We start from the raw sequence: 27,327 nt of genomic DNA, 5'->3' as shown, positions 1-27,327 counted from the left end.
TGGTGGTGGCTATGGTGGAGCTTCCACAGAGGCAGCAGGTGGATGAGGGAAGGGGAGGCAGGAGGAGAGACCCGAGGCGGCCGCCGGTCCGAGTGTCAGGTGAACTGAACTTCAGGTAAGAAGTTATGACCTGCAGTCTGTCTGGGTCAGATATAAACCAAGTTTAGGTGCAGTTTATTTTAGCTGTGCTGACTTTTTACAGTCAGTTACAATAACTCGTACTGCGTACTAGCTAGCATGACGGAGTTTCTACAGCTGGGTGGTGCTATGATGTTACTGATAGTGAACTTTATTGTATTCATAAGGTTAGTTAGTAGAGTTGCCAACCGTCCCGTCTCGTATTCACAGAAAATATTACGCGTTTCGTGTTGAGCTGAAAAGAAACACAGTTTGTCCCGGACTTCAGCTACAATGAAAAAGACACAAAGCTGGAGTTATTCTGTCTTTGCTGCACAGCTGCCTCTTCTTCTCTCATTCAATCATGAAACTGATTAATGATCAGCTGATCGGCTTTTCTCTCTTGTTTGTTTATCACTTTGCGTCAGAAAGAAGAAACCAGCAGATGTCGTGTTAAACAACAGCAGCACGTTCAAGCTTGATCAGCTGTTGTTAGAGTTTATTTAACATTAATTTCTAGTATCAGCTGATGTTTGCTGGAGCCACAGCTGTCACGGTTCTGGGTCAGTTTTGACCCAGTATTTTGAGTTTCTCGTGTCTTGGTTTAATTTTGTATTTTGATTCTTTGTTGCCGCAAAACCAGAAGCTTTGCAAACACCTTAACAAATCTGGCTCACGGGCCGAGGAGCTGCACGTGCGCTCTCTTCACCGGGACACCTTAAACACCTCGAAATGTGATTTTTGTTTTTCAATCTGAAAGCACATTTGCTTATACCACGCGTCGGATTCGCTCACTGCAATTTGTGCTCATTTGGAAAAACACCATGATGCGTTCATCATTTATGTCCGACTTTTGATCCCAGCGCTAAAATGCTTTCTGTTGTTGTTTCGACCCTAACCCACTGAAAGGGTCACGCTCACGCACAGGAAAAAAAGCTCACACATTATTAACACGTGACACATGGACTGGTATGCAAACTGATGCCTGGCCTGCCCTCTTCTTTTGCTTACATTATGCTTCTCCCTGCCAGGCTCCATCTCGTCACTTCAAAGAAATCAGGAAGCTCTCTAAAAGGCAGCGATGTCCATCTTCCAGACTGCGTCAGATTCAAAGTTGGGGTAGAAAAGGGCTGAGGTGTTAAAAGTTAGTAGGAGGTCTGATCACCTCTATGAGAGCTGTGCTATGAAGCATCGAAGCCCCGGAGAATTGCTGCTGCCCACGTTACAGCCTTTAAATAAAACACTGTCCTGATTATACAGCTCTCCTCCCAGAAACATGCAGCACAAGGCGACTTGTCTACATGGCCTATATGCAAAGCCGTACAGTAAAGTGCAGTACAACGCCACACAGGACAAACAGGCAAATGCACTAGATCACAAAAACTTACTCAGTACTCAGATTATTCTACTGCCAAAGACATCAAACACCCTTTTCTCCACAGTAAGAAAGGAGACAAGCTCCAAGTTCTTCTTCTTTATTTGTTTTAGGTAAAGCAGCAGCAAAGCTGAGTAGACTTAGGCAAAACGACTCACTGGAAATTTTCTCTGTCCTGATGTCAGGGACACAAAGCTTCTAAAGGCTGATGTTACACATGATGAGGTTACTCACTTTGAGAAACGCTGCTTATCCTGCTTATGGTCCCTTAATTCTCAGAAAATTTTATGGGTCGATTTTACAACAATACATCACTATTATACTTTTACTGCCTCTTCCCATTGAACTGGCCAAACTCTGTGAAGTGAAAGAAAAACTGAATCTAAAGTTAAGTTCCATTAACAAACACTGTTTGTGGAGTTTCATTTGAAGTATTTATTCTTACAGTCTTACTCAACATGTTCCTGGAAAGAAGCGTTGTTTTGGTGGGTGATGCTACCACTTTAAGGCGTATTATGATGTACAGCCCATTTTTTAAATGAGGATAAAAATACCTTTTTATGACCTCATTGGAAAAAGGGATATAGCTATTTACAGCTGTGGCCCGTGTCACAGCCTGCAGTCTGTAGGATGTTAGCTAAAGGCTGGTCAACCAGAAGCATGCACAGAATTTGCCTAACAAATGCTGGCAAGCAAGGACGGACACTGGATGCAAACCAGGCTGAGATGATAAACTGAGGCTGGTGCTGCACACACACTGTGAGAGTGTGTATTATGGCTGTTACCTAAGAAGGTAAAACAAATGGTATGCTTTCATTTAGAGTGCAGTACTTAGCATGTCGCAAATCCAGGAGCTAATTTCCTATTTGGGAGACACCAGTGAGAGCTGTGCTCTGTATTCTTCATAGTCAAACAAATAAAAGCCCATCTCTGTTGTTCTCGACCATATCAAGAATATCAACATGACATATTCCACATGTATGTGTGGATACTTCTTTAAGAAACTCTGGCTAGCCCGGCCAAATCCCACAGCACAAAACAGCTGTTGAGACGTGAAACCGGTGATTGTTTGATTGTCACTTGCTTTTGTGTGTGTACCCCGTGTGGTACAGTGTGTGGTTTATTGTGTGTCCGTTTACCTTTGTGGAGTGGTAGGTAGCCTGTCCCTGTTATCCCCAATCCAAAAGAAGCAGCTGCAGTGACACTAGTTCCTGGTACCCTGTCTCGCAGGCTGCACACTTGGCACTCGCCCAGGGTCCGACAGCAGACAGTGCCCTAGCGTATAGCTTGCAGTGGGTTTATGTGAAAGTTAGACCTCGCTGTGTTTGACGTGTCGGCTAGCGAGTGAAAGTTCTCCAGCTTGCAGACCTGGCTTGCCATACGGCATATTGCCCAAGGTCTCGTGGGTTTACACACCCAGCGGGACCTGGCTGAAGCTAACATGTTAGCTTCTCTGGGTTTAGCGAGCCTAGCACTCTCAGACTTCCCAGTTCACAACACATAACATCAAGCATCCCATTCACACCATAAATGAGTGTGAGTATGGCAGCCCCAATGTATCATAACTGTGTGGTTTGCAGATGCTTTTTCTGTCCTCTCCTCTGAGGGACCCGTGGCCAGCCTCCAGATAGTTCCCTAGGGACAGAGTCGGACCAGAATCAATTTTTCAGTGTGTTAGGCAGGGTATCCAGGGTTCTGGATATCGCTCTGTCTGAGAACTCTGTGGAGGTGGTCCCATTGGCGCTCCTGGACATGAGACCGGTCCAATGATGCCTGCGTCTGTGCCCGCACCGGTACCACCAGTCGACAGTGGTAGTCTCTCAAGGGCTCCACCAAGCTCTCTGTTGGTGGAGGGACTCGTCCAACCTGGAGCAGGGTCAAGTGGTGGGTGTGGTGACCCACCATCAGTTAGTCTTCACAGGCGGCTCTCCAGTCGGGGTGCATTTAATGAGAGCTGTAGGGTCAGTGGCCATTGGACTGGCCTCTGGGCATCCCGGCACATACTGGAGCTGCAAGCTGTCGTCCTGGCACTCCGGCAGTTTCTGCCTCGATGGCATAGGTATCATGTCATCATCAGGACAGACAGCACGGTCGCGGCAGCCTATGTCAACAGGATGGGGGGCTAGGAACTCCTGTTTTGGAGGGACCTCCTATTCCAGGCAAGCGGGTCTCTGGTCCAACTTCTCCCCACAGGTTTCCGGCCTGATGGCCTGGCCCCTATGAGGGACAAGCTGCCTGCTGCCTGGCTCAGTTGTGTGAATGTTGCAGGAGTCTCCTGCGCCATCAACCTTGGTTCTTTACATGAGAGACCATCTCTCCAGCCTCAGCCTGCTTGGAGACACATTTCAATCAAACCATCAAACCATGACCGGTTTCACACCTGCACATCTGTTTTATATGCAAACTGTGGGCTGGACTAGCTGGACTGTCTTAAAGACGTATCCACGCGTCAGGACCAAGAGGGGTAACCTTGGTTCTCTCATTCAGAGAACCAAGGTTACAAAATAACCGTACACTTTGTGACACTACTGTGTTTATCTTCTGTTGGCAGTTGAAGATTAGATAAGACGGTCTTATACAGAAAAGTATGGCACCATTTTAAACTTTAATTTAGATGGTAATGTGCAAGAACAGTGGTTTTGTTGCATGATTAGATGAGGCAAAGCTATTGATGTGAAGTTGTCTTAGAAGCCAGCTTTCTTGGCATTAGGCCACCTTTACAATCAGACATAAATTCCTCAGATTAGCGTTCAGTAAAAAGCGATGGAAGCCTGTTTGATGCAGTAGCGATCCTGTATGCCTAACAGGAACAGATAACTTGGAAGATATGTTAGAAGCAAGTTCATTTCAGAGATGTGTTAAAAGGACGTTCCCTGTCTGGGCTCATTGTGTAATAGAAATCTTTTTTTAAGTTTATGTATGAGCCCTCATACAGGTGGTTGAGACACCTGAATCTGAAATGCAGTGACAAGGCAGCTGCATCTGACGCACAGCCAGAAAGCCTCTTTTCTACAGAATGAGTGCTCCATCACTCCGCTGTCACACAGACATGCACACTTTGGGAAAAGTGACAATTAGGAAAAGGGAAATCCCAAAGAAACAACAGTGCAGCGCTGGTTTCCTTTCAGTTTTTCAGTGATTTGTTTTCCAGTCATTCCTGCTGACAATGAAATTTCCAACAATACTGTGACAACAGTAATATTTTAATACTTTTCCTTTGGCCTTATTTCCAATAAGAACTAATCTTTGTATTTATAAGCATGCAAACACAAAAGCTGGCAGGTCATGTACGCACACAGGCTCTGCTGCCGTTTCAAGTAATAATGGCCATTAACTATTAACCAGCTCCCACTCGTTTATGCTGAGGCTTCATTGTCTGTCAAGGTCATTTGCTGAGAAATGATCCTGGGCCAGGAAGGCTTAATAAAAATGACGGAATTAAAATATCATCTTTCATGGCTGTGACTCCACTGGACCATCCAGTGACAGAATGAGTTCTAGTACAGTGCACCTTTAAGAACATCACATTGTGCCGCAAGTTAATGATGGCGTTACAAGTAGACCACTGCAGCACATTGTTGTGCATCAGAGTGTGACCTGAATCTGGGGCAAGTGGATGTGGAACAAGTGAGGCACAAGTTGGAGCTCGCATTTAGTAAAGCTCCACATCGACGAGAACAGCAAAAACATGTACAAACTGGATCTTTGTATGTGTGCATGTTCCTGCACACGTCTGACAGTTTACATTTAAACTAAAGGCCTCAGAGCTAAAATAATTTGATGCAAGCAGAGGGAGACACGTTTGTCACTCACACGTGCTGCATTTCATCTATAAAATAACACTCTTAAGAGACTGATGCAATGTCCCTGAAGAAAATGAGCCTAATTAGATCAGCGGATTGTAATTCCACTGGAAACAAAGACACATGGGATGGACCATAAACCTGGTCTTCCTACCACAGTGACAGGAATCTACAACAATGCATGGCACACGTCTTCCCCAGTCCATCCATCCATCTTCGTCCACTTCCCTGCTCTCAGTATGGCACAGGTCGTCGTGCAGGCATGCCCCCTGCTAAAAAAATAAGGAGTAAAGAATCAGGCAGTGGAGCACATTGCAGTACATGTGGTTAGTTACCCACCATCCCTTCCTCTCTTCATCATATCTGTTACTTCAGTAAGCCCCAGAGTGTGGGCTTGTGGGCACGGTGGACGCTCCCCTGAGCCTGGACAAGCTTTGCCTCTGCAGGAGGCAGACCTCTAACAGAATATTTACTCAAAAACATCTGTTCTGGATTTATCAAAGTACACAGAGTACATCTGTGCATACGTAGTAAAAGTTGTTATGTATGTGTCGTGGAAGAACCCAAACGCAGGATTCAGAAACAGGAAGTTAAGTTAAGGTGCAGCTTTATTGCTGGGAAAAGTCTACATAAGAAATAAACATCACAAAATGAACCAGAATCCTAAACGTGAAATTAAAACACTAGACTGAACGCTGGAGCCTAAAACTAAGAACCTCGTGGAAACAAACCAGGACTGAGAGCGAGGGTCAGGAACGCAGCACGAAGAGAGTGCAGGTTAAACAACAAGCCCGGGAAGACTGAGGACTAAAATACACAGGATGGGGAGCAGGAAGAAACACAGCTGGGGCAACTCAGACATAAGGAGACGAGGGAGGCAAAACTAGATACACTGACGTAGGACACACACTACCAAAATAAAACAGGAAGTACGACACACACGCACCGACATGGATTCAGACACGAACAGAGGGAACACGGAGTGACTGAGGAACAAGAGAATAAACCCGAGGGCAGAACTGAACCTAAGAACTAGAAATCACAAACCAGACGAACCAGAGATCTAGAAATACAAAACACAAACCAAAAGCCTGGTAATAATAATAGATTGGATTTATATAGCGCTTTTCAAGGCACCCAAAGCGCTTTACAATGCCACTATTCATTCACTCTCACATTCACACACTGGTGGAGGCAGCTACAGGTGTAGCCACAGCTGCCCTGGGGCAGACTGACAGAGGCGAGGCTGCCATATCGCACCATCGGCCCCTCTGGCCATCACCAGTAGGCGGTAGGTGAAGTGTCTTGCCCAAGGACACAACGACCAGGACAGAGAGCCCGGGGATTGAACCAGCGACCTTCCGGCTGAAATGACATCGCTAGCTTGTCCATTTCAAGCACTTTTTAACAAAAATCACACCATAAACAAATAACATCTACTTACATATACAGTAAATATGATCACAAAGCTCATTCACATGATATGGTAAATAGAAAGGTTTCTACAGGACTCTGTGCCATCCTTTGAACGATACGCTTACTGATTCTGTAGGAGTTCAGAGGGTAAGTAGCAGCCAGGTCTTGCTAATCAAACGCACCGATTAACTGATTATCAGTGAGCGTGAACACGTAAAAGCAGGCGTCTTCACAGTTTGCTGGTCAGCTGTGTGTTAACGGTTGATGTCCGAGGAAATTCACCCAAATAATCCAAGCGTTACATATACATATTTTTGCCTCAACCTCGTGTACTGCGATAGTTGTATTTGAATATTGTAAAGACGAGTGGGCCAAAATTCCTCCACAATGACGTGAGAGACCGACAGAGTCATACAGAAAATGATTTGCATGCAGGACTGCAGAGGGAAAACATTATTTTTCACATGATTGTATGTTTGATATGATTCACAGCATCTCTCTTTCACATAAACTGGACTTTTTTTCTACTCAGGTTTTCAACTTAATAAGATCCTTTGGTCTGTGAATAACTCGACATGTGGACGCTTACTGTACTTGCTCCAACAACAAAGCTACAGCATAATCATAAGATGAACATTTTAGCTTGACTTTCTAATGTTACTAGTCAAACTTGAAAGAGGAGAGGATGAAAGGATGAGAAGAGAAAGGAAGGAGACGATACGGAGATCTGGTATAAAAGACTAAAGAAAAAAGTAGCAGAGAAGAGAGGAGGAAGAGCAGCTGCTGTCCTCCAGGCATGCCGTCATGTTGGTAGATTCACCTGGCGTGGGCAACCAGCTCTGCTGGAAACATTGGGGACTAATACAGGCTTTATGATTCTCCACAAGCTCTCAGTCATCTCTTAGTAGCTGAAAAGCCTCCTACAAGAAAACAGTGTTACAACTAGAGGCGTCTTGTGTCACAGATGAGCAGCGAAGAAGAGCTGACAGCACTATATCCCGATATCTATGGCTTGATCTTTGCAGCACCTGTTACAAGCCTTGAAATGTTTCCCACCAGAAAATATGACGAGTAAGACACAAACTCAAATCTGACTTGCATTTGTTTGGAAAACAAACAGCAAAGCCGGCGACGGCCCACTGGAGCTTTGAGAGTTACCGATTTCTCCTGAAAGCGTGTTTATGCCTGTAGCTGCAGAACACACTGTAGGAGTTTAAAGCTGGCCAAGCAACACTTCCTTGGCTCTAAAGATATGTAAGGCATGGCCTGGTCTCTCATATGCCTAAGTCTGACATTTTGGGAAATACAGTAAGCTGTTTTCCTAAGACTTAGCCTGCATGACAAGACTCATGCCATTTTTATATCAGAGCAGTAAGCTAGCTTAGCATAGATGCTGGAAACAGGAGGAGGCTTGAAAGAAGCTGAGGTTTGAGTTTAATGATGTGCTGAACAGAATGTCTCTTAATACATCCATTGGACTCTTTTCTGACACTGGGCCACTAACCAGAACCTATAGTAACCTATAGTTGCCATGGTTCTGTTCATGCAAAGATTTAAGAAATAAAATACTCTATAAATGTGAATCAGTCAGTTAAAGAGTGGTCGCTGGAATGTGCAACTTTGGACGGCAGCTACCACTTGCTATGTATGCTAAGCATTAACAAGAAAACAAATAAGTGTATCTTCCAAAATATCAAACGTTAAAATTACAGTGTGTAAAATCTCACCACTAGATGTCAGTAGATTGCAGATTGGTTAATTTGGTTTCTTGCCGTCACAATTTAAGTGCATAATCTTATCAGTGGAGGCTGCTGTAGGGTAGAGGGTAGCCTATGGGATGATCTGATATCCTCGTGTCAGTGTTGTTCCCACATCATCATAATAAATGTTGTTCCAGATCGTGCTAGGCTATGCGTCTGCTGTTTACCTCAGCTGCCAATACGTGTCCACTTCCATTTACTCTGGAGGAGGCTGTAAAACATTATGAAAGGAGTTCAGTGTAAGTGTAAGAAGTTAGTGTAAAAAACAGCAAAGCTTACTTCTTACTTACTGACAATGATACTGAAGAGAGTTATTGAGGATATCTTTTACTTTTTAGTAAGCGCTGCTGTTTTTGCCACTGTTAGCTGCTGTTAGCTATTAGGCCTAGACTTGGACACTTTGTGAATAAACTCTCATATGATGTGAAAATGTAACCAAACTGTTCTTGAGGGAAACCGTGATTTTTAAGATACCCACGGCTACCATTAGCTGGCATAATGTTAGCTTATAACCAGTTGTTGTTGTTTAGCTGGCCTGTTGTTAGCTAGGAAGGAAATGAGACAGCATGTCTAATGTGCTAACAATAAGTAATTGTGACAATATTGGGAATAAGAAAGCACGTTTATTCACATTTCCATGTTAGAGCCATGACTTCAGACCAGGAGATGAGGCCTGAGGTGAGGAGGTAGAAGATGACGTGCTGTCCAGATGTTGGTCATGTTGTCTCTTTCTTTGTATTTTTACTTCTTTGGTGATAAAACATAAGCATCCTTGATGTCTTGAGGCTGAAGGTGCAGGCATGAATTAAAATTTACCTCTGTGTCTTCTCCCTCACCTTTGGTGTGCCATGTATCCCCGACTCCTAGCTGAACACATTATACACGATTGGCAGCTGTATTCAAGATGGTGGGGAAACATGGTTGGTTCTACAAACTGGCATCACTTCAACTGACTGTACTCTCAGAAAAGCTTGAACTCTGTTTTGCAGTCTGGGTAGTGTGGTATTGGGTTCAATTTACATTCCCCTTGCTTTTTATGAGGCAGGATGAACAGGCACATTTTTTTAAACAAAACCCGTGAAAGCACATATTTCAAACAGTAAACTCACCACATTTATGCAAATTATTTACTTTTGTTTATTTTGGGTATAAATCTGTTTATGCAGTCAAAGTGTAATAATATTTTTAGAAAATCTTGGTTTTAGATTTAGGCCGTGGTTAGGCAAAGGCCAGCGGTTATGTTCATCGTTGTGGTTATGGTGAGGCTCTACGACATGAATGTACGTGAAAGTAATCTCTGATAAGACCTTCACACTGAACTCTGTGCAGAAGCAATGACGATCCTACTGGAGGTACAGAACCCCTGGAGGGGACAGTGTTAGGTGTTTGGTACAAGTGAATCTTCCTAATAAAATGATGCTCCTGTAGTAACTAACATTCAACTACGTACGTTTAAAATATATTGTGATCAGTTAGAATTATTAAAAGGTTCATGGTGACTCTGAGTTTGTTCATTCAATGTAAAATCCATTAAATAGAAAAGTAGCCAAACTTATTTTCATACAGAAGGAATCAGTTTTAGAGGAAGAGCCTGGTATGAAAACATGTTGAAAGAAAACTTTGACAGCCACCTATCCCTCACAGGGATGTGACCCTTACATTTTATCCAAGCTGTCACTTTTACACATTTTCTTGAATTTAAAAAATGTGTTTAATTCAATCAAATTTTATTTATATAGCGCCACATCTCCAACAACTGTTGCCTTAAGGTGCTATATATTGTAATGTAAAGAGCCTACAGTAACAGAGAGAAACCCAACAATCGAACGACCGCCTTTGAGCAAGCACTTGGCGACAGTGGGAAGGAAAAACTCCCTTTTAACAGGAAGAAACCTCCGGTAGAACCAGGCTCAGGGAGGGGCGGCCATGTGCCACAGGCGGTTGGGGTGGGGGGAGAAAGAAGGGACCAAAGACTTACTGGAGGTTAATAATAACAAATGACTAAACTGAAATGACTTGTTGTGTCTTATCCATCCATTTACACACCACCACTCACACCACTGCTGTGTATGTGAGGTGTTTGTCTGAACCCCAAACAGCTGGTTAGAACATTGTCTCATACTCAAAGGAGCTTGCAAAGAAAAGCGTCTGGACTTCTTTAAGTTGCTTGAAGACGTTTCACCTCTCATCCAAGAAGCTTCTTCAGTTCTGAAGAATCTCATACAGACAAACTAATTTGGGTGTTTGTGACCAGTTTCTTGTCCAGGTGAAGCGATCAATAATCGCCCTTTCATTTCACACAGGTTCAGGCCACAACAGGCCAGTCAGTTCCTCTCGTCGCCATCGCATTAGAGCAATTATCCCCTTTTAGTCATACACAGCCCTTGTCCTAATGATCCAGATTAGCGAACGCGCTTGGCACCACGGCTGTCATATTGGAAGCCCCAGCTATCCATTATAGTCCACCTTCCCCTTGTGCCCTGGGTGGCTGTTCCAATAACAGCCCTCCTCTAACCCAGATAGGAGCGCAGCGAGAAATGAGATCAAAAACAGCGAGCTTCTCTCTCCCAGTGCGATCACACAACAGTGTGCGCCTAGCTGCTAAATCTGGGTGTAGTCCTTCACAGCGTCCTATTCTCACTGGATTCCTCAAACTACCCAATTATCCCCGATCCTCTTGAGAAGTGACCCATCGTGTCCCAGGAGGCTGAGTGGAAGTGGGTCTCATTATGATAAGGTGAAGGTAGAATTTCCTTCATCGTGGGAGCAGTTTCATCAGCGGGGTTGTGGAAAATGTCCAGAGATGTGAGCAGACTACACAACCATTCGCCCCCTTTTAACAGACTCCACAGTGAAATTCTGTGTTATTATTGGTGATATTATAGCGGTTCCATCCACTATAGGAAGCCTGAGTGGAAAACACTTAAGTCATCTGCACCAAAGTACAAAAGCAGACACGAACAATGATGACGTACGTGAGACTCAACGTCCAGTGAAGCTGGAAAGATGACAAACACTGGAGCAATCAGGAAGCTCTCTCTCTTCTCAAAGTTATGCAGGAAACGTATTTCATATCATATTTCCACGATCTTTCCTACATTCCTACGTGGCCATCTTATCTGTTTTGTGGCACCGTCTGTTTATCAGGACAAGCAGTATGTCTGTGTGACACGAGCGGATGGAAAAATGCTCGGTGCCATCTACACGAGTACAGCACTGATAACAATCACTTTACTAAACACTCTGGCTGTGTCCCAATTCAGGGTCTGCACGCTTGAAGTACGCATTTTGAGTGCGATTACGTCACCGCCACGCAACGACGGCTGTCCCAATTCGAAGTGTGCTTCAAATGCATACTCCAAATGCGCCGTCGATTTCCCCAGATATCAAGCGTGCACGCTTTGTGGTCCCATATATCCCACAATTCATAGCGCGGCGGTGGGTGTGGATAATTTTGCCACAAAATACGGCAGAAGGGAGCGGCCGAAGAGTGAAATGTCAAAAGTAAGTACTGAATATGATGTCACTTATTTATGTTATTAATGTTTAATAACGAAGAACATTAAAGCATTGCTGTTGGCCACATGTCGGCAAAGTCATGTGACATTAGTGATGTTTGTACTGTATATATATACAGTATATATATATATATATATATATATATATATATATATATATATATAAATATATATATATATATATATATATACAGCAATGACATTGCTGTACAGCAATGACATTGGAATGTCGTTCGGACTGGAGAAGTGTAGTCGGATGGTAACAAAGAGAGGGAAGGTAGTCAGAACTGAGGGGATTGAACTACCAGAAGGCAACATTGCAGACATAGAGGACAGTTACAAGTACTTGGGGAACCATGAAGAGGCCGCTAGAAAAGCTGCAACCACCAAGTACCTGCAGAGGGTCAGGCAAGTCCTGAGGAGTCAGCTGAATGGTAAGAACAAGATCCGGGCCATCAACACGTACGCCCTGCCCGTGATCAGGTACCCTGCTGGGGTAATAGGCTGGCCAAAGGAGGAGATAGAAGCCACTGACATAAAGACAAGAAAGCTCCTTACCATGCATGGAGGGTTTCACCCCAAATCCAGCACCCTGAGGCTGTACGCTAAGCGGAAGGAAGGGGGCCGGGGACTGGTGAGTGTCAGCACCACAGTCCAGGATGAGACAACGAACATCCAAGAATACATTAGGAAGATGGCCCCAACTGACCGAGTGCTCAGTGAATACCTCAGGCAGCAGAAACCCAAGAAAGAGGAGGGAGACGAGGAACCATCATGGAAGGACAGGCCCCTGCACGGTATGTACCACCGGCAGATAGAGGAGGTGGCTGATATCCAGAAATCCTACCAGTGGCTGGACAAAGCTGGACTGAAAGACAGCACAGAGGCACTAATCATGGCAGCACAAGAACAAGCTCTGAGCACAAGATCCATAGAGGCTGGGGTCTATCACACCAGGCAAGACCCCAGGTGCAGGCTGTGTAAAGATGCCCCAGAGACAATCCAGCACATAACAGCAGGGTGCAAGATGCTAGCAGGCAAGGCATACATGGAACGCCATAACCAAGTGGCCGGCATAGTGTACAGGAACATCTGTGCCGAGTATAACCTGGAAGTCCCGAGGTCAAAATGGGAGATGCCCCCAAGGGTGGTGGAGAATGACCGAGCTAAGATCCTGTGGGACTTCCAGATACAGACGGACAAAATGGTGGTGGCTAACCAACCGGACATAGTGGTGGTAGACAAACAGAAGAAGATGGCCGTAGTGATCGATGTAGCGGTTCCGAATGACAGCAATATCAGGAAGAAGGAACACGAGAAGCTGGAGAAATACCAAGGGCTCAGAGAAGAGCTCGAGAGGATGTGGAGGGTGAAGGTAACGGTGGTCCCCGTGGTAATCGGAGCACTAGGTGCGGTGACTCCCAAGCTAGGCGAGTGGCTCCAGCAGATCCCAGGAACAACATCGGAGATCTCTGTCCAGAAGAGCGCAGTCCTGGGAACAGCTAAGATACTGCGCAGGACCCTCAAGCTCCCAGGCCTCTGGTAGAGGACCCGAGCTTGAAGGATAAACCGCCCGCAGGGGCGTGCTGGGTGTTTGGGTATATATATATATATATATATATATATATAGTTCCTGATGAAGGCTCTTAGGGTCCCATTGATCATGTACAAATGTAGGCATTCCAGGATCCAGCTGTGGGGAATTGAGTCATAGGCCTTCTTGTAATCAATCCAGGCAGTGCACAGGTTGGTCAGTCTGGTCTTGCAGTCTCGGCTGACTGTTCTGTCTACCAGTAGCTGGTGTTTTGCGCCTCTGGTATTTTTGCCAATCCCTTTCTGTGTCCTGCTGATGTATTGACCCATGTGCCTGTTCATCTTAGCAGATATGATGCCTGACAGGAGCTTCCATGTAGTACTGAGGCAGGTTATTGGTCGATAGTTGGATGGGACCGGTCCCTTCTGGGGGTCCTTGAGGATCAGGACTGTCCGACCTTCGGTTAGCCATTCCGGGTGTCTCTTGTCAACTAGCAGCTGGTTCATTTGTGCTGCCAGACGCTCGTGGAGTGCAGTCAGCTTCTTCAGCCAGTAGGCGTGAACCATGTCGGGCCCTGGTGCTGTCCAACTCTTCATACTAGAGACCCTTGCTTGGATATCTGCCACTGTGATGGTTACTGGACCCTGTTCAGGGAGGTTGCTATGGTCTGCCCTCAGATCCACTAGCCACTGAGCATTGCCGTTATGGGTTGCATCCTTCTCTTCCAGTATTGTTCCGTCTCCAGCCTTGGTGGTGCTGTTCTCTTATTGTTCCCTTGCCACTGAGAGTACACCTTTGCTGGTTCTGTGGAGAACAGCTGGTTTATTCTCCTGCCTTCTATCTCTCTGGTGTACCTCCTCAAGTGGCTGGCCAAGGCTGTGAGTCTTTGCTTGGCACTCAACGATCCTTCTCCTATCGCACTTGGGGCTTGGTACCCAATCTCGGGTGGGGGTGATGATATCTCACCCCTGACCTGGCGTCCTGGCTCCCCCCTTGCTGTAGCATTTATGTTGTGCCTCGTCTATATATATATATATATATATATATATATATATCTCATAATAATCTGACAATACATATAATATTGTCCATATTATATTTACATTACCACAGTGAGATGACTTTAGTCTCATGAACAACATTAGCTAATTGTTATTTACTAACTAATCTTAAATAACTGTTCAGCACAGAAATGAAGCCCAACAATCATGTTTTACAGTCCTGTGGTCTCAGCCTCAGATACTCAACTAATCAAAGTGATGTCATGACAAAAATGAATGACCAACAAAACATTTTTCTCCTTCATTTCTGTCAAACAAAGCTGTATGAAATGTTTCTCGCGGTTAGTATCATGGTTGCTAGGCAACCTGAACAGCGCGACGAAGGCTAGTCCGTCCCATTTCACAAGCCTCTCATTTCCGCACTTCTCGTACTTACAGTACGCACCGTGCGTAGTACGTGTAGTGCGCGTACTTCAAGCGTGCGGTCTCTTAATCCGGTTGTGAAGTCTGACGTCACTAGCCGTGTCTGGGCCTAAACTCCGCTGCAGGTCCATATATCAAACGATCACTGTGGCATTACTGAGACTTGAAAAACTGTCTAAAGTCTTTCATCTTTAATAAAATGATCAGCGTTCTGCTCTACCAGGTGTAACAATTGAGTTTAACATCCAGGCATCCATGAAAACGGAATTTATGACATTTAACGGAGTTAGAAGTTAGCAGGGAGTTAGCTCGCTAGCTTCTATCTAAATACAATATAGCATGTCCTGACTGCGGGGTTTTGGAAACAAATTCAAACGTACAGCTCTGTTATCACTTCCAACATAAATGAAGACAGGAAACTAAACAGCAGTGACGTTTGTAGGGTTACTGAAGTTGGGCTAGCTGGTATATAATGATGTGCTACGTGACCGCTAGCGACACAGCTATGTTAGCATAATATAAACAAGCTAACTTTTTTTCCACTCGATAAAAGTTAACGTGAGTGTTCTCGGTGGTCAGGAACAAATGTAATCGCATGGCAGGATGCTGTAAAAGGACCAAACTTCAGCCAGGAGAACAACTGAGATAATCCATCCACAATACGAGGTTAGTCATTCATATACTGCTGCATGGGCTGGGCTGTAGCTACATCCTAAGGTTTTAAAAACTGAGCTTAAATAAATGATTAGTGGTAATTAGGGCTGGGCAATATGACCCAAAATTCATATCTCGATATTTTTTACCTGGACGGCGATATAAGATATATATCTCGATATTTTTTTTTAAAAGCCATAAAGTAAGAACAAAATGAGAGTTCTTAGTCAAAGCTGTGTCCCAGATGTCACACAGGCACTTTTATTAACATAGAGCAGATGTACATAAAATTTACTCAAAAATAAATTATGAGCATTTATTAAATAATAATGCTCCATAAATAAAAGAAAACAATGTTGTTTTTGTGCATAACAAAAAGCTCACAATTGTGCAGTCAAAATGTAAACTAAAAGACGCTGAGCATAGTAACAAAGACAGATTTCACAGCTGCTCTGTTCCCAACTTCTACTCTGTGACTGACAGCATTGAGTTTGAAATCCTCTTCGTAACCACGTCTCTGAACAGGTGCCATTTATGGTCCTTATACACAGTAGGGTAATATTACGTTGAAGCACAGTACGTATCACTCCGCGAAGGCTCCTCGGTAGCCGTAATGCGCCGACAAACTATCAAGCGGTGCAGCACCGTAGCTTACCAAAGTCGTAATAAAACATTTTTGACAGATTGCTGAGCGCCGTGTTCCACATAAAATCGGTTCGCGGCCATCAAACACAACCAGAATTCATACATAAGGCGCGCTGTCAACTTTTGAGAAAATGCAAGGATTTTAGGCCGCGCAGCGCCTCTGGGCTGCATGGCGTTAGCGTGGTTAGCTCGTTAGCGTGGTTAGCTAGCTAACACGTTGACGGCGTCCAGCCCCACGCACGGGGCGATGTGCAGTAACTAGTTAACGGAGATTTGCCGTGTCCGTCTTGTCGCTTCCTGCAGGTGAAGCGATGGGGGAGGAGGGGGAGTTGTGTTCAGTGAAGGAGGGGCGAGGCCGAGTAAAGTTGCGTAGAGACAAAAGTGGACGAAAGAGAGGCAAACTTGCGGCTCCACAAGTATAGTTATAACGTAACATAGACTATATCGATATAAAGGATATTGTCAGATCTTATATCTCGTATAAAAATATATCGATATTTTTTAAAAACTCGATATATCGCCCAGCCCTAGTGGTAATAAAAGCCAAGGGAGGTCAACAGGGATCACTGACTGTTTTAGGAGCTTTTTGAGATCAAATAGAAGAAAATACAAAACATTAAACATGTTAACAACACAAAAGCCATATTAAACGCAGACTACTTTAGGCCCGGAAGTAGGATTCGTCGCGTCATCACTTAACGACCGGATAGGGACACAGCCTCTGACATCACTGTTGGAGGCGGTTACAGGTGCAGCCCTGACTCTAGCCACACCGCCTCCACACTTTGAGGAGCTTCACGCTGGTGGCATCATCATCATGACAGGCATGAGTTGCAATCAAGAACGTGCTAGGAGGCATCTGAATATGACGCAAATGACACACTTAGCATATGTGTGGTGACAGTGAAGAGGGGGAGAAGGAGCCACAGCAGGCTGACCTCAACTGCCTGAGCCGCAGTGTGGCCGCTTAATTCATCTGAATGATCTAAAAGGAAAATGATGTGAGACAAATGGGGATGCTGGGATTCAGGGAGGCTTCGTAAAATGTGTTACTGCTAAAAGCTACACATTTGTAAAGCACTGGCAGCCTGATTCATTTGGTGCTTCGTGATTCAGAAGTGTAAACAGCTGAAGGAGACGATCGTGAAAAGCAAACGAGGTCTGAGGCGCGATGCTGCTGTCGTGCATATGGCCCCGTGAAACAAGCTCGGCGTATTGTGTCTCTTTGTTTGCTTCTCTCACTTTAGTCATGAACATTGTGTTATCATAGCTCTCTCTAGCTGTCTAAACTCTTTCTTCCTCTCGCAGCCTTCTAAATATTTGTCCTCTTGTATCTACAGAAGCCGGGAAGGTTCTCTTTCTATTTTTTCACTCCACTGTGATTTTTCCCATATCGCACGACCACATTATGCGGGTAATGTTTAATTAGAAGTCTCTACATTCCTTCCAACACTTAGAAGATGGAGCTGAGTCATTTCTGACATATTTGTGGGGATATCAAGAGCACATCTCTGTCCTCAAACCATTTTCTTCCATGGTTATTATAGAAACATGGTTTTCATATTTACAGTTTTTCTTTCTTGTTTTTGTTTGTGTTAGAAAAACTGTGACACATTGTTTCAAATGAATCAGCAAAACTGTTTTTCTCCATAAAACCAAATGTTTGGTAGATGGCTGTGCTTATGTTGGTGTGTCTTTGTAGACTCACGGCAGGGAGACTGAGACCTGACAGAGCTGAAATCTGTGGCTGCACAGGGCTCGTGGTCAGCACTGTTACCTGACAGCAACATAACCCAGGCCGGGGCATTTCTGCGTGAAGCTTGAGAACCTAAAGTTGACCTTTGTGTGACCCTCAGCGCTTCATTGCTGGGCTGATGTCAGTGCTGTGATGGAGCCGCTGCAGGTGGAGAGTCATGACCAGGCCAAAACAGAGTGCAGCTGAATACGAGGAGAAACAGAAGCGTCTGCTGATGCTACAGTGATGACAATTATTTTGCTGAAATTCAGTTTAGATCTTTTTAATTATTGAAAAAAAAAGTTTGAAAACGGCTGCCGTGTGTTAACGATTCGACATCAAAATGTGCATTTTTGAAAGTCTGCAGACGATACAGTAATATTTATAAATGCTAGATACAGTCACAAGAGCATTAAATCTGCTTTTGCCTTCAGAAAGGTGTTGGAAACATTCCTCAGAGGTTTGGGTCCACACTGACATGACAGCATCGCACGGTTGCTGCAGATTTGTCAGCTTTTCAAACACATCCCAGAAGTGCTCAGTTGGAATAAGATCTGGGAAAGTGGAGACCATTCACACCAGTCGGTTTGGCACCAGCAACCGTTCACAGCCACTTTAATCACCTTTCTTTCCCTTTGTGATGCTCAGTTTGACCTTCAGCAGCTCATCCTGTCTGTGGCTAAACGTGTTGACTGTATTTAAGTATTTGAAATAATTATTTATTCATACAGATTTAGTGTGTTGGTGATTTCCCATGTTGGTGTTATTCCTCAGTATCATTGTGTTTGTCCAGGATCAACGTTGCGTCTGCGGACATCAGATCGTGCTTCACATTCACAGAGTGGGATGGTAAGGGCAGAGAAGTGGAGCTACGTGCTGCAAAAAGGGAATTACAGTCAGCGCAAGCGAGAGCGAAAATGAAGGTAGACGAGTTTAAATAGCTGTGGTCAACCATTCAAAGTGAACGAGAGAGCGTAGAGGGTGGAGATGAGCACTGGGTGATTTGGGTTTGGAGCACAGCAGGAGTGAAAGGTGCTGAGACTCGCTATGATGTGAGTGGCTCTAAAAAGTGCTTGAGGAGGCAGAAATAAAGGTTTAGTGATCTCCACTGTGAGTGACCAGGATTCAGGGATGAGCAGAGGATCCGTGGATATCCTGGTCAAAGGATGTTAAAGGTGGAGCAGATTTATTGATGCAGTGAATGGGGACATGGAGAGGGTGGGTGTAACAGAAGAGGAAGGACATCGTGAGGCGGAGTCAGATGATCTATTGTGGGGAACCTGAAAGGGGCCGTAAACATGTCATTTGTAGCTCTTAACTCTCCTCATTCAGTGAACATTTCAACTCAACGTTGAACACTTGGAGCTCCACAGAATATCAGCACAGCTTGAAAACAGTTTCTCACAGCAGCATGCATTCAGCATTTCTTTCTTGAAAGTGCCACATTTTGGGAGGTTTCCCCATAGATTGCAGCTCGTGCAAGCCTTTTCTTTTTCTCCACCTCAGGTGAATAAGCACAGCGGGAAGCTGCATGAACAATCAGAAGGAAGCAGGACATGGAGGGGGGGGTGCACCGGAGGAGGGGAAGCAGAAGAGCTGACTCACTCCAGTGTGGGGGCTTTTGTGGCGCAGCGGGGTACTGAATCATCTGGAGCCTTATTGAATATTTCCTCCATTTAATGTCATTATCGCCCCAGCGATCATCGGCGCGGTCCCCGAGACTCTAGCAGGCTGACCATGAGCTGATGACGCTGAATAAATCAAAGTCGTACGACGGGGCTGCTCAAAGAAACAACAAAGCGAGCGGTTTTTGTTTTATAGTGCAGAGGATAAGATGCATTTGTTTTTAAGAAGTCAAAGGGTGAAAGCAAACTCTTGATGGCGCTGGCTCACTGTGCGGGCTCTAATCACTGCTGAACGAGCGATCAAACTTTATTTACCGCAGCACACGCTGCTCCTACAGAAAGATGACAGCAGGCGCCAAATTTAAGTCATTTCTATCTTTTATTAGAAATGGATGACATTTCAACCCAAGCAGGACTTTAGTTTTACCTTCGGTGTGCCATGCATACAAAACCAGAATCCGAGTGTCCGTGTTAGTGCCGGTAATGTTTATTTGTAAGGGGTTGATATCAAAGTCTTTTTTTCTCCTGTGCAATTAATATTCACAGATATGTACATTCAGATTAGTCAGCCTCAAATATCAGCGTGAAAAGAAAAGCAACGTTAAAAGTAAAAAGTTACAAAAACCCCTCAAATTAAACAATATATTTCTCTTTTAAAATATAATTAATAAGAACTCCGGTAACACGAGTTAAATTATGATTGCTTCAGTTTAACCATAGGCACATAGTAGATCGGTGAGGCGTTGTAGAAGCCCAGCGGAGGGCACATCTTGGCCTTTGCTAACTGCGGTTGATGTTTGTGTGAACAAAACCACCAGCAGTCCGTGTGGGACCACTTCAGAATTAAAAGATGAAAAAATAAAAGAGACACAAACAAAAAAGACGACGCGACGTCTCAAGGTTTCCTCTGCGCCTCGCAGGTGGAGCTGCGTGAGAGACACAACGAACTCCACCAGGATCTCTCACAGACGTTCACGACGACAGTTTCTTTGGTATAAAACTACCACGCCTTCCTACATCTCAAAACTGCATTTATCCAATAATGATTGGGACTCAGACATGCATGATTCGAAGCGTGACGTGGCCACGTGCCGCACGATGAGACGAAGGGTTAGACGACACGTTTAGGAAGCGACTGAACGTGAGGACCTGATGTTGAACAGCAGTCAGATTCACTTCATAGTAACGTGTCACAGGGTCAGCGATGAAAGTCGAGGCCTTCGAGGGATCGGGCGCTTCTCAAGAACAACATTTGACATCATGATAGTTTTTCATAAAATAGTGAAACGGTCTCAGATTTCCCTCTGCTGCCGTCCTCATCCCCGTCCTGTGAGCCTTTGTTCCCTTTATACACAGGTCAGATCCATGTTTAGCATATTTATTGTGACACGTCGATTTCACCGTTCAATGAGAAAAAAAAAAGGAGGTCATTACTTTCTCTCTGTGGTGACTAATGAGACTCGAATGTCCCGGACAGTATTTTTAGGATGCTCCTCGTGTCCACGGAGACGCAAGTCGCCAAGGTGACCCGTTTTCACCACGATCAACTGGCGGCTGTATCTGAACGGCTTGTCGTCGTGTCTCAGTGGCAAAAACATCCTAGATCTGTAATATTTACCTGAAGGTTGCAGGTCGAGTCTAAACGTGTGGCGTGTCATTAAAGGGCGTGCCTGCACGACACCAGGACTTTGTCTTTTTACAGGATGCCCTTAACAACAATAACGTGTGCAGAACGACCTGTTTTGCTTAATTGTAACATTAGTAAAACCTTCCTGTACGTTTAAAGCAGGCGACAGAGGGGGGGGGGGGACCCAACTGTGTCTCACTGCTTCCATGTGAGGGGCGGAGTCTCTCAGCCACGCCCTGCAGCGCTCTCAGAGAGAAAGAGACATCCTGCTCAGTGACAATGACAGCACTAAGGTGTGGTTACATTTCCCTGTGTGCAATACTAACAGCAGGTCTACGGGTCTTTTGCACATGTGGAATTATTATGCAACGCTGTCGCTGTCGTGGCTCGTGGGTGTGTCAAAATGCAAGCGTGAGGAACATTAATGCAGAAACCACCTATGGGAGTGACTGATGAAGCCAGCAATGTCAGCTGCCCCGTGTCTGAAAAGTGCTTACGCAACCCAGAGCGGCCGCTGTTCAGAAGGGAGGGGAAAGGCAGGAAAACTAGGAAAAACACTTCCCCTGGAAGGCTGCAAATTTGGCACACTTGATGTCATTTAGCACAGATTCTTCAAGTCAAAAATAATGACAGTTACACCCTACATTTGTTCCGGTTTCAGTGAATGCACATGCTGATATAACCGAGTCCCCTAAGGCAAAAAGGATTGTAAGTGTGGAAAGCTGTTCGAGTCCCCTCCACACCCACGTCCACAGTGCTGCACTGCGAGCTACCGTCTGAAGAGTAAGAGGGGGTCCTGGTAGAGGAAAAGCAGTAGATGGTAAACCGAGGTTCTCCTCTGGATCTCTGTGCCTGTTAAACAAGCAGAGTCAGGATGTGTCCCCTTCAAGTTATCCTCCTTCTTCCCTCGGGTCCTCTCACGGGGACATGTTGAGTAGCTTCGTAGATTTATTGGGGTAATTGATGGCCAGGCTGATGGCAGCGATGTTCTTCAGTGCCTACACAGAAAGCAAAAGTACGTCAGGAAACAGCTGCAGGTACAAAGAAATACTCAGTTCATCTATACAGCATCACACTACAGCAAAGGGCCCGACACGCAGACGACCCCTGTGAACAGGCGCTTGGCGACAGCAGGGAGGAAAACCTCCCATTAAGAGGAAGAACCCTCCGACAGAATCAGGCTCGATGAGGCGGAACAAACAGTGCGGATGTTAATATTAAGGATGACTTTCTGAAACTAACGATGCCATAACGTCTCTACGTCTGTGCTGTGCCAGTTTAACAGACGGTGCAACTTATGCTTTATGAAACTTTGTCCCTTATTAGCCGCGTCCTGTTATCGGTCCACCATGACACCTGCTCAGAGCGGGGTCTAGTTTTCCTTTGTCGAGTCCACTAATGGCAGCGGGACAAAAACCCAAACACCTCCACGATAAATAATAACGCTGTCACATTCAGTCGGTCACGTGCATCACTCTGATTTCTGCACATAAGATCTGTCAGAATATCAGGAAACATGCACTGTTGTAGGCTGATGCAGCTTCTGCTCCAAGGAAACATTCAGTGTAAGTGTGTCAAACAGCAGATTGATTCACATATTTGATCTGAAAGATTTTCACGTTGGTGCACTTTTAATGTCTGCAGCTCCCGGGGACCTGCGTCTTCTCCTGGTCTCAAACTGGACAGCTTCATGTTTAGGCTGTGTGACACTGACAAACATGTTCAGAGCTGCTCTGCAGTACAGAAATATTTAGTATTGCCTAGAAACCATTTAGACCATTTACATTTGTTTTCTCCCAGTTCAGCTTTCTATTTTGACATTGCAGCTCCTCAAGTGCAGCAGCCAGGCTGCAGACATGCACCAAAGGAAAGGACACATTACACCCAGTATGGCCGACTTGTGCTGGTTTGCTTCACAGTTCATTTGACACATTGCATAGCATTAAAACATGTCCCACACCAAGTTATACCCATTTGTCCCAGTGTGAACCACACCATCGTTCCTTTTAAGCTATAAATTGCACATTTTCAGTTCTCTAAGTGCAGCTAGTGCCATGCAAGCAGGTGGATGCAGTGAACTGTTAGCAGACAGCTAACTAGTGAGCAGCCAAATCAGTGAGCTGAGGGTGGCCGTCGGATGAGAGGATTCATCACTTCAGTCCCTTTTTCACATTATACCTGCTCGTTTCATTAATGGTTAATATAAAGCATGCAGCCACAGCGGATGCAGCCTTAATTTAATCAAACACTTGTGTCTTTTATCTCCTCACAGAGGAGAGCAGATATATGCACTGGAGGATTAATGATGAAGCTCCATTCTGCTCTTTCCATCTTGCGGCTCTACAATAATTTTTTAACAATGTTTCATTTAATTGCTTCCTCCTCCCTCCTCCAGCCTGCAGCTCAGCTCCAGGGAACGCTCCGTCTCATCGCGCTCGCCGATTCGGCTGTCACCGTGCTCACGGGGTCTGGTGGGCAATTTCATCAAATCAAAAACACACTGTTTAACTAAGTGATCAGTAAGTGATGGGCAGCCCTGTGCATTACTTTAAGCTGTGAAGACACGACGGCGAGCGAAGCCGTCCTCGGTGGCTTCAGAGCGTTTGGGACATCAGCTGATTTGCCCCAAATATCCATTGTTATCGTAACAGTTTGGACTATTGTGTCACCTTTGGGTTTGTTTTCACCCTGACAGGTATTAGGTAACCACTCAGCAGAACCACCCACAGTGTGCTTTTCATGCTGCATCCTCTGCTCCTCCTAACTGCCTGTGGGCTCCTCTGCTATACTGCGTGGTCCTGAGTGCAGAGGACACTGTGGCTCGCTCTGCCACACATGCTAATGGACTGTAATTACCAAATACATTAGTCCCGAGCACAGCCCACACACATTCAAAACAAGGGGAGGGGGTGCAGAGGGATCTGCTAGGTGTCAACAGCTCTGTGATTCACTAGCAAAAGAGACTCCAGGCGAGCTGACTCACAGCAACTCAAGAGCGTTCAATCAGTGGGACTGCGTGGTTAAGAAAGAGTTGCATAACACTTTAAGGTGCACGAGCAACTTCTCTGAGCTGCAACCGTCCGCTGAGTGCAATGCTTTGAATTTAGGAATATGTTAATATGCAAAGACAAAGAGAGAGAGGAAGCCTTACCATGGCGGTGTGGTTGAGGAGCTGCTCATCAGTGGTCATGGCTAACAGGTACTCCTGGAGGACGCCCTGAGCCTGGAAGACACGTCCAACGCAGGTAAATTAGTAATGCATCGTTTGCACCATTCCAGCATTTAGTTTGATGCATGCATGCAAGACGCATGAATAAAACCAGATAAAGAAGGAACTTCCTGAAACAGAGCAGCAGGCTACATAAAAGAGGCGCTCGGTTATAAATGAGGCCTGGTTCCCTGACCTCTCTTCATCTCAGCATCTAACTGAAGCGTGGGATGTTGGAAAAGTCATTGAAAATTATAAACAAACTAAACGAGAGCTTCCACTTGGCCCTATGAGAGAGATGTACCTTGGGCTTACATAAGCACAGGGATTTGGAAAACACAGATAAGACTACACAGAGGCTAAATGGACTGAGACTGGCCAAATTGAGCTTTTACAGCACTGGAAACACAGTCCAGAGCTCTGCTCCAGCATTCATCCAAAGTGTTTACGCTGTAGGAGCAACCCAGGACGATTTGTACAGGCAGTGGTGCACGACTTACAGCTTGGATTCCTAAACACAACTTTCCCTTCTTAGGCAGCGACTTAATTGACTCTCAGAGGAGCTGACCATGAACTTTACGTGCATTCAGAGAACGAGAAGCCCGAACGTGAAGCCCGATGGCCCCTGAAGCCCTCTAATAAGCTGCGTAGGCGCTCAGAGCTAATGCAGCCACAGAGGACTCGATGCTGCTCGTTAGCTTCGTATGACTCGAACATTTTGTCACCACGGCGCTGGTCAGTATGGCCGTGCATCATCACTGCAGTCAGCTCTGACAGCCAACTTTAGTCACATCTTTCTGAGGAAGATCACAGATGCTTCCCCAGTATGTCAGCCACAGTGGACACCAGCATTCCCAGTTTTGGCTGGATGTAATCTAAACGCTTTGTAGCCCATTTGTCACCAGTCTAATCCAGTTTACAACCACACTTCCAATAATCCCGGACCAAGCACATCTCAGCCCACCCTTACTTCGACAGCTGCAACACGACGTGTTCATGTGTGGTGTTAAAACCACGGAGCCATTTCACACCCATCAGGAAAATCACAGTTGCGTCACATTCACTGGAGAACTTGTGAACAACAACTACTGCTGACGTCACACAGCTTCACTTCACTCCTAAGAAAGAAATCTGCATCATACGTGTTTGTATAACCGAAGTGTGTCTGCAGTGCTGCTGTACACAACGCGTTACACACCATCATGTGTTGTTACGCTGACTGCAGTATTCATGAGGGGCATCCCAGGCAAATGTACTGAGCGCCACTACCGCCCCCTGGTGCTTGTTCAGAAACACTGCAGAACCTCAGCTCGCCAGTCCCTCTCTTACACGTGACAACATCGAGCGGGTGCAGCAGAGACTCCGTCCTGTAAGATGATTTAAGTGATGTCCTTTTATTATCAGAGAGAAGCCTCGGGCCTCGCTGGGAAGGCTGCAGGAGAGGTCCTGCTTTTCTGGCCCTGCCTGCTTCCCCTGCATCGACAGATGGGAAACTCCTGGCTGATGGTGCGCTCATAATCTCGAGACTTCTCTTCATTAATAATTCAAAACAACTGAGACGGAGAAAGAGAGCGAGCATTCATAAGCATCACAGTGAGCAGCATCTCTTCCTCGTCCGTGCAGCACGGCGCTGTCCCACAGATGGCTTTGGCCACGAGCCGAGCGTAGAACAGGTGCACGGTAAACATGCTCACAGAGACGCAGAGAGGAGCTCTGAGTAAATGCTCCTTCATATTAGATCTTTACTGTTGGAATGCTTCATATTTCAAAAGTGACAAAAACATGAAGAAAAAGGATTTTTAGATGATCAGGTGTGTGTGTGTGTGTGTGTGTGTGTGTGTGTGTGTGTGTGTGTGTGTGTGTGTGTGTGTGTGTGTGTGTGTGTGTGTGTGTGTGCACGCTTCATATGTTGGTGGGCCCAAATCCAGGTCCCCACAGGGCTGAAGGCATTTTCACACTCAAACGGTGGTTTTAGTGTCATGGTCAGGGCCAGGCATTCATTATAGATGGTGAGGTTAGGGAAAGCGTTATGTCCATGGGATGTCCCCACGAGGATGGCAAACCAGACGTGTGTGTTGATGCATTACTCACGATTGCACGGGCCTCTGCGATAAAGAAGAGTTCAGTGAGGGCTCTGTGAAGAGGCAGCAGCACCGTGATGCTGGTGGGATCCTGGCTCAGGCTGTTCTCCATAGACATGAAGAGCTGCCACAGAGGTCGCAGCAGCGTCAGCGTGCAGGCTCTGCAGCAACACATCAACAGCAGGATGAAAAGCTGGCACAAAATGCTAATATCACCTCCTTAACTCTCAAACTTTGTCTGTTCATCATCTTAAAGTCTGTCGTCATGAGGTCATCTCGTTCAGCCCCCCCCCACCTTTTTTGCACCACGGACCGGCCTTTAAGGTGTCGCGGATAAATACAACAAAATAAAACCAGTACCAAAAAAAGAAGATTTATTCATAACACACAGGAAACGACCCACGATAAAAAAATAATGATAAAAAGCCTGAAAACCATAAATTTCACACTCGAGCCTCAACTATCGCGACCTGGTACCAAATGACTCAGACTGGTACCAGTCCAGGGCCCGGTGGTTGGGGACCGCTGATATAGCTCCCAACTCAAACGCAGAAAATCCTTTAAAGAGATTTTCTAGGACGCTAAACGGATGATTTCACTCTTAAAGATGGAGCTGCTGCCCGTCTACACACCAACTTCTATGAATTCCCTCATCGTGACCTGATGGTTGCTGGGTCAGTTTGCACATATGGAAATTTCTAAACGCATACTTTACCTAATTTCCATCATGATTACAAGAGCATGTATGAAGGCTTCTATGCAAATGCTGCGTGGAGGTGCACTCCTGCACCAGGACATGATGCTG

The 27,327-nt window shown here is 45.4% G+C and overlaps 1 protein-coding gene across 5 annotated transcripts in view; it reads right to left on the bottom strand.

Moving 5' to 3' along the window:
• Window positions 1-20,071: 20,071 nt before the first annotated feature.
• zzef1 (zinc finger, ZZ-type with EF hand domain 1) overlaps window positions 20,072-27,327 on the bottom strand; it is a 29,153-nt gene continuing 21,897 nt past the window's right edge. For all 5 annotated transcript variants that reach the window (XM_085469378.1, XM_085469381.1, XM_085469379.1 and 2 more), the window contains exons 52-54: window positions 26,533-26,683; window positions 24,385-24,456; window positions 20,072-22,231 (exon numbers count right to left, since the gene is read on the bottom strand). In XM_085469378.1, coding sequence (XP_085325504.1) covers window positions 22,151-22,231; window positions 24,385-24,456; window positions 26,533-26,683 — 304 coding nt within the window. In that variant the 3' untranslated portion in view covers window positions 20,072-22,150. The remainder of the gene's footprint in view (window positions 22,232-24,384; window positions 24,457-26,532; window positions 26,684-27,327) is intronic.

Source organism: Copadichromis virginalis, linkage group LG10 (genome assembly GCF_057382275.1).
Source record: "Copadichromis virginalis isolate Kocher_CV1m ecotype Utaka linkage group LG10, C_Virginalis_male_GT1.1, whole genome shotgun sequence".
Lineage (NCBI taxonomy): Eukaryota > Metazoa > Chordata > Actinopteri > Cichliformes > Cichlidae > Copadichromis > Copadichromis virginalis.
This window is presented reverse-complemented; position numbering and strand designations above follow the sequence as displayed.